Here is a 7,873-nt window from a genome sequence, read left to right as displayed (position 1 = left end):
TCTGTCTGTCTCTCTGTCTGTCTGTCTCTCTCTCTCTCTGCCTGTCTCTCTCTCTCTCTGTCTGTCTGTCTCTCTCTCTCTCTCTCTGTCTGTCTGTCTCTCTGTCTGTCTGTCTGTCTCTCTCTCTGCCTGTCTCTCTCTCTGCCTGTCTGTCTCTCTCTCTCTCTGCCTGTCTCTCTCTCTCTCTGCCTGTCTGTCTCTCTCTCTCTCTGCCTGTCTCTCTCTCTCTCTGCCTGTCTGTCTCTCTCTGCCTGTCTCTCTCTCTCTCTGTCTCTCTCTCTCTGCCTGTCTCTCTGTCTCTGCCCGTGTGTCTCTCTGTCTCTCTCTCTGCCTGTCTGTCTCTCTCTCTGTCTCTGCCTGTCTCTGTCTGTCTGTCTCTCTCTGCCTGTCTCTCTCTCTCTGCCCGTCTGTCTCTCTCTCTCTGCCTGTCTCTCTCTCTCTCTCTCTCTGCCTGTCTCTCTCTCTGCCCGTCTCTCTCTCTCTCTGTCTCTCTCTCTCTGCCTGTCTCTCTCTCTCTGCCCGTCTGTCTCTCAGGATGGCGTCTCGTGTTGACGTGTTGCTGCGTTGCTTGTTGAAATTGCTGCTCGACGTCTCTTCAGACTCTCAGCTCAGTGATTCAGTCAGACAGAAGCTGATGAATCAAACGTCTCTCTGCGTCAAACTGCTGGACGGCTGCTCACAGGGAACGCTCCAGGTGTGTTTACCTGCCGGCGGTCTCACCTGGACCGCTGTTAGTCTGTCAGAGCTCTTTGCATCATCACTTTGTTCGGCTGCTGCTTTTATACATCATCTCTGAAGACCCTCACCTGTCTGCCTGCCTGCCTGCCTGCCTGTCTGTCTGTCAGCCTCTCCTCCAGCAGGTCGACAGCAGCTGCTGCAGCTCTGAGGTGCTCGGTTGCCTGGCGACAGTAACTATGACGACAGAGAGGTGATGCCGCACACCTGGAACAGACGCAGCGAGTGCAGAGCAGCTGTTTCCTGACAGACAGAACTGAGGGCGTGAGAGTGGACGCTTACCGGGTCGGACTTCCTGTTGACGTTTTTTTTTTGTCGGCAGATGTTTGAGGAAGTTGGAAATAATTTTTTTTAAGTATAAGTTTGCTGTTATTCTATATTTTTCTCATAGTCAACAACCGTCTGACTTCCTGTCTGCGGCTCTCAGCTGCGAGCCCATTGGTTCCTGCTGAAGACGTAAATCTTTAAAAACACCTCGCAGATAAATAGTTTCCTGTTTTAAAAAGGCTGTGATTTCCTCAAACAGCTGCTCGCTGTTAATATGATTATTGTTGGTTTGCGGACAAGAAGAAAATATAGATTATCATTTAAAGTGAAATAAACCAACTGCTGGTGTGTTGCAGCATTAATGTGTTTGAGTCAGAAAGACTTTCATTCAAAGATAAATATCATCATACGTTCAGTCATAGTGAGACAAACAGTAATGCTAATGCTAATGCTAATGCTGCATTCAGGTCATGTGGGAGTTATTGTAATCTCCAGTTTCTGACGTATTAAAAAAAAAAAAAACAGCGTTCACTTCAACTTCCAAGTCTCAGTTATGATATTTCTGACTAAATAATACAGAAATGTTAAAATAACAAACATAAACACGTTGCTTCAGTCTGATGCTGAAGGTAATTAAACCCAAATATAATGTTTTATAGTGATATATTATCAGTTCAACTCTCATACGACCAGCTCTGCTGTCGTGGTCATCTTTTTTTCCCATTGGACTTGAATGCAGCGTCATTTACCGCTGTTTGTCAGAGGTGGGAAAGTTAACCAGACGTCCATTTCTACTAAATATGTCCTTTAGATCAGCGGTTATATAATCTTCATGTCTGAAAACCTGAACCTTTCCATGTAATGTGGAGGTCCGACTAAAGTGCTGCGTTGATGGTGTTTTTCATCTGTCGGTGGGACGATTTCCAGATGTGATCAATAGAAACATCTCTGCTTTCACTGTCTGTAAATGTGTGAGGGGCTGTTTCCCAGCTGCCATGTTCTGTCCCGGTTATGTTTGTATATTTCTCAGTATTTTGGGCTGTTTTTAACATTTTGAAAGGACGTTTCTTTATTTTGTGACAACAGTCGTGTTGTTTCTGTCTGCGCTCACTCTGGACTTCATCAGTTTCCTCTTCACTGTGCTGTTCGACGAGTTTAAACTGCTTCTGATACAGTAAATGGTTTCTGTAAGTGATAAACGTTCAATAAAAAAATTCAAATCTTTGTTGGCGGTTTGTGTTGTCGCTCTGGGAGGCAAGTGAGAAATAAAAATTCTGCTCTAAATAGTATTCTCTCTTGTGTTTATGACTTAAAAACAGGTGAAATTTTTTTTTTTGTCAGGATAATTGCTGTGTTTGTTGTTGTAATACTCAGTTCGGCCACAGGAGGCTGCAGCACACCACGACCCCATCTTCTAAACAGGGCTGAAAGCATTCATGTTTTCTTCCAGGTAAGTTTTAATTCCTCCGTGCACTCTAAACACAAGGTACACTGTGTGTTAGCAAGTTATGTAACATCACTGTCTACTATTGAAATGTATTTCAATCGGCGCTTCACCTGAATGCTTTTAGGACATGTGGCGCGCTGCCGCCTCCTGTGGTGGAAACGAGTATTACAACAACAAACAGAGTTGCAGTGGAAATGTTTGGAGTGTCTGTGGAGAGCCTGCCGCTCCGGGATGCATCCATTCATCCCGTTTCCTACAGCAGGATCTGGTTCTTGCTGAACCTGTCCCCAGGTCGGTAGCTTTGGTTATTCGCTGTTTGCTTTGTTGGTGCTTAACAGTCACAAGTTCTCACTGACGAAGTCGAACCATTGTTTGCCTGTTTGCTGCAGGAAGTCTTCGCAGCCTCGGTCAGCCGGAGCTCCACGCTGAGATATTTATGGGTGAGACTTTCCACAGAAACAAAACCGAGGGCCGACGTGCTTTTTGTGGCTCATCTACAACGAGAAAATGACTGTAGTGGTGTGTTCCAGTTAGTGTGATACTAAATAACTATGGTGCAACGACAGAACAGTGGTCCCTGTTTGAACTCCGCCATGTATTTTTGAATGTTTTGGTAGTTGATATTTTGCCTTGTTGCCTGTTTCGAGTTGTTTGTTACAGGAGCTGACGGAAGTGTGGAGCCGGACTGTGGAGTCAGACGTCCGCTACCGGATCGGCTTGTTTCTGCTTTGTAACGAGCATCCTGGAGGTGGGTCATCTCACACACCGCCCCTGCTAATCATCTCATTAAAGGGGCCCCCAGTGATTTGGTGATGCTGTCCCATAAAGTTGGGGGGACTCACAGGAGACAGACTTAAAAAAGCAGAGGCCGAGATGTTTCCCGCTCATACCGGGGATCCTACATTTCCCATAATGCAACTTGATAGCATCGTTCATTAAACCCTCCTGGTTTTTTATTTTTAGATTTAGAACTCTCCATGTAAACTGTAATCTGCCCCTTTTAAATATGATTTACTGCCACTCAATGTTTCAAACCATTTACCGTAGTATTTAGTATTAAATGCAATATTAAACACGTTATAAAGCTTTTAATAGGATGAAGTGTAAAATAAATGTAAATATCGAATCACTCTAAACTATCCTTAGAGGCCAAAGTGTGTCACCTTTGTAGCTGCCCAGGTGTGCATTTCACTGGACTCCTGTCATGGAACAAATGACGAGTCCCATACTGACGACACCTGTAACGTTTCTTCCACCTGAACGCGTTCCTGTGTCGGTTTCTGCCGTCAGCTGCGAGTTTTATTTTCTTTCCTTCCATCAGTGAGGAAGCTGCGGGAAACAGCTTTCGGCCTTGTGATGTTTGTGAGAAGTGAAATAAAACAACAGGCTGTTTGTTGTACGACTGTGCACCTGTTCCCACCTGTGCACCTGTTCCTGATCTGGACTATAGTTAGTACGTACAGCAGCTCTTCTGATTGACAATCCTGTACAGTGACATTTTTTAGATGACATGAGTGTTTGAAAGAACAGAAGAACATAATAAATGTGTTTGTGGTCTGTTCAGGACACAGAGGAAATGCGAAGACACATGTAAACTCACATTAGTGACTTTATTTGCTAACAGTTGACAGATTATAATATTATTACAAATTTAGTTTTTTGCAATCGGGAGGAAGAAACAACAATGGAGGAGGAAATAACAATACAAATAAATAAAACACTGCGTTTTATATTAAATAAAAATACGGTATATTAACTTTCTTATATATTAACCATGTGACGGTGACCTCAGACTCCTCTCAGACGGAGACACATGTAGATGGTGCTCCCCGCTTTGACGTCGTAGTCGGACAGCTTACCCTCCGTCATCTGTTTGCCTTTGTGAACCAGATACAGCTCGTTCACCGGCACCTTCTCTCTGGACCCGACTTTCTGCGTGAAGTCTGTCACAGTCTTGTCGGGTTTGATGTCATAGACACTGCTCTTCCCCTTGTCGTTTCTGAAGAACACCTGGATGGTATCCGGCTGGGTCACCAACAGAGACACCTGGGAGCCAGACTGTAAGCCGTATTCGCTGACAGTCTTTGAGTCGTCGCTGAGAGTTGTATTCTGGCCGCTGACAAAGACCAGCTTCTGGTCCTGAAGGGGAACTTGTAGTTTCTCCTGGATGAGGTTTTTCAAAGAGCCCACTGTGTCCTGTGGGGCCACAGTCAGTGTGTGGGACGTCCCATCCTGAATCGTGACGGTTATCTCCATGATGAAAGTGGCCTGAAAGATCATTCAATACATTTTTTACATAAGTCTTTAAACTCCTTAAATGAATTCTTAGTTTGTTTCGTGGCAGCGTTGATAAAGAGAACTTCCTACCTTGTGAGATGGCGACAGGTGAACAGATGATGCTCGCAGCAGGTGTGTCAGAGTTTATATACAGGATGCCTCAGCTGATCAACACGCCCCCTTTGCTTTAGATTCGTTTTCCCTTCCTGCCTCAATAACTTTTGGTTTCTATTTCTCCGAACCTAATGAGAGTTTGTAATGTTTTGTTTATCACTGACACTACCACGTTTTGTCAGACAGGTGGGGCAGAGCAGAAACAGCTGTTAGTATAAATTACAGGTTAAAACAGGACTGTTTAGTTGTAATAAGGCAAGAGTCATTTCATCAGATGAACTGTGACAAACACGTCATTTATTTTTTATTAAACTTGTTTGCTTTGGAAACGAAACAGAGATGAACCATTGTCTCTGTCATCATCAGCTGATAACCACTTACTGTAAATAAGGAATATATGATGCAACATGTTCATGTTTAAAACAGTATACAGCGGTGTGAAAAAGTGTTTGCCCCCTTCCTGATTTCTTATTTTTTTTGCATGTTTGTCACACTTAAATGTTTCAGATCATCAACCAAATTTAAATATTAGTCAAAGATAACACAAGTAAACACAAAATGCAGTTTTTAAATGAAGGGTGTTATTATTAAGGGAAAACAAAATCCAAACCTACATGGCCCTGTGTGAAAAAGTGATTGCCCCTAAACCTAATAACTGGTTGGGCCACCCTTAGCAGCAACAACTGCAATCAAGCTTTTGCGATAACTTGCAATGAGTCTTTTACAGCGCTGTGGAGGATTTTAGGCCCACTCATCTTTGCAGAATTGTTGTAATTCAGCCACATTGGAGGGTTTTCGAGCATGAACTGCCTTTTTAAGGTCATGCCACAGCATCACAATAGGATTCAGGTCAGGACTTTGACTAGGCCACTCCAAAGTCTTCATTTTGTTCTTCTTCAGCCATTCAGAGGTGGACTTGCTGGTGTGTTTTGGATCATCGTCCTGCTGCAGAACCCAAGTTCGCTTCAGCTTGAGGTCACGAACAGATGGCCGGACATTCTCCTTCAGGAGTTTTTGGTAGACGGCAGAATTCATGGTTCCATTTATCACTGCAAGTCTTCCAGGTCCTGAAGCAGCAAAACAGCCCCAGACCATCACACTACCACCACCATATTTTACTGTTGGTATGATGTTCTTTTTCTGAAATGCAACGGGACACACACCTGCCAAAAAGTTCAACTTTTGTCTCTTCAGTCCACAGAGTATTTTCCCAAAAGTCTTGGGGATAATCAATATGTTTTCTGGCAAAAATGAGACGAGCCTTAATGTTGTTTTTGCTCAGCAGTGGTTTTCGTCTTGGAACTCTGCCATGCAGGCCATTTTTTCCCAGTCTCGTTCTTATGGTGGAGTCATGAACACTGACCTTAACTGAGGCAAGTGAGGCCTGCAGTTCTTTGGATGTTGTTGTGGGGTCTTTTGTGACCTCTTGGATGAGTCGTCGCTGCGCTCTTGGGGTAATTTTGGTCGGCCGGCCACTCCTGGGAAGGTTCGCCACTGTTCCATGTTTTCGCCATTTGTGGATAATGGCTCTCACTGTGGTTCGCTGGAGTCCCAAAGCTTTGGAAATGGCTTTATAACCTTTTCCAGTCTGATAGATCTCAATTACTTTCTTTCTCATTTGTTCCTGAATTTCTTTGGATCTCGGCATGATGTCTAGCTTTCGAAGATCTTTTGGTCTACTTCACTTTGTCAGGCAGGTCCTATTTAAGTGATTTCTTGATTGAGAACAGATTTAAATATTAGTCAAAGATAACACGAGTAAACACAAAATGCAGTTTTTAAATGAAGGTTGTTATTATTAAGGGGAAACAAAATCCAAACCTACATGGCCCTGTGTGAAAAAGTGATTGCCCCCTAAAATAACTGGTTGGGCCACCCTTAGCAGCAACAACTGCAGTAATCAGGCCTGGGTGTGGCTAGAGAAATTGAACTCGGGTGTGATAAACCACAGTTATGTTTTAATAGGAGGGGCAATCACTTTTTCACACAGGGCCATGTAGGTTTGGATTTTATTTTCCCTTAATAATAACAACCTTCATTTAAAAGCTGCCATTTTGTGTTTACTTGTTATCTTTGACTAATATTTAAATTTGTTTGATGATCTGAAACATTTAAGTGTGACAAACATGCAAAAAAATAAGAAATCAGGAAGGGGGCGAACACTTTTTCACACCACTGTATATGATGCATCTTTACTGCCTCAGATAATATTATATATCATTGACTAACATTTTTTTGATGTAAAACATTCAAACTGTTCAATTAGAAAGTGAATAAAGTTTTAAATATTTTTGAATTTTAAAAGCAGAAAACTTTCATGTTGCTTTTGAAATTGAGACGTTAAAGGTTAACCAGAAACAGCCACTCGCTCTCCTCATCGCCACCAGACTCCATTGACAAATACAGTAATTTTACCTCGCAGATCATCGTAACACTTCATTCAAACTCGACGGAACAAAATAAAACTCACCAAAGGATTTATTTCAACCAAACCAGAGTTGGTGATTGTTGGAACAGTGGAAAGACAAACCAAGACGGTTTTGGTAAGTTTTGTTTTGTTTCTGTATGATGATCTGTGAGGTAAAATTATTGTTTTTGTCAATGGAGTCTGGTGGCTTTGAGGAGAGCGCTATAGCGATCTTTCTGGTTAAACAAAAAGGATCTTACTCTTTAAAAACATTTTTTTTTTGGGGCTTTCTGTCTTTATTTGATAGGAACATCTGACGAGAGAAAGGAAATGTGGGAGAGAGAGAGAGGAGATAACATCGGCTAAACCCGAACCCCGACCACTGTGACAAGGACCCAGTCCCGCTCCACCAGGTGAGCCACCAGGTGAGCCACCAGGTGAGCCACCAGGTAAGCCACCAGGTGAGCCACCGGGGCCCCCAGGATCTTACTCTTTCACAAAAAGGTCTGTCTCTGTAGGATCCTTTCCATGACGTTGTCAGACACTTAAAATAACAATCTGAGCCTGTCAGCGGCAAAAACAAGCACTTTTAGTGGACGTTCGTCGACGGTGTTCAATTGCAAAGG

General features: G+C 43.2%; 2 protein-coding genes across 3 annotated transcripts in view; one reads left to right on the top strand and one right to left on the bottom strand.

The window, feature by feature from the left end:
* tti2 (TELO2 interacting protein 2) overlaps positions 1 to 2,226 on the top strand; it is an 11,996-nt gene extending 9,770 nt beyond the window's left edge. For both annotated transcript variants that reach the window (XM_044197493.1, XM_044197492.1), the window contains 2 exons: positions 535 to 694; positions 846 to 2,226. In XM_044197493.1, the coding sequence (XP_044053428.1) occupies positions 535 to 694; positions 846 to 932 (247 nt within the window). In that variant the 3' untranslated portion in view covers positions 933 to 2,226. The remainder of the gene's footprint in view (positions 1 to 534; positions 695 to 845) is intronic.
* A 1,814-nt stretch (positions 2,227 to 4,040) lies between these two features.
* LOC122876800 (polyubiquitin-like) lies at positions 4,041 to 5,037 on the bottom strand. The gene is made up of 2 exons (XM_044197541.1): positions 4,817 to 5,037; positions 4,041 to 4,717 (listed from the first exon to the last, which is right to left on the bottom strand). The coding sequence occupies exon 2, from the start codon at positions 4,703 to 4,705 to the stop codon at positions 4,238 to 4,240; it is 468 nt and encodes a 155-aa protein (XP_044053476.1). The 5' UTR covers positions 4,706 to 4,717; positions 4,817 to 5,037; the 3' UTR covers positions 4,041 to 4,237.
* Between the last annotated feature and the right edge of the window lie 2,836 nt (positions 5,038 to 7,873).

Source organism: Siniperca chuatsi, linkage group LG5, assembly GCF_020085105.1.
Source record: "Siniperca chuatsi isolate FFG_IHB_CAS linkage group LG5, ASM2008510v1, whole genome shotgun sequence".
In the NCBI taxonomy this organism is placed as follows: domain Eukaryota; kingdom Metazoa; phylum Chordata; class Actinopteri; order Centrarchiformes; family Sinipercidae; genus Siniperca; species Siniperca chuatsi.
The sequence above is the reverse complement of the archived record's forward strand: the minus strand, read 5'-3'. Positions and strand labels throughout refer to the sequence as shown.

Coding starts and splice junctions, on each gene's coding strand:
- LOC122876800 (XM_044197541.1), bottom strand. CDS start 4,705: ATGGAGATAACCGTCACGATTCAGGATGGGACGTCCCACACACTGACT.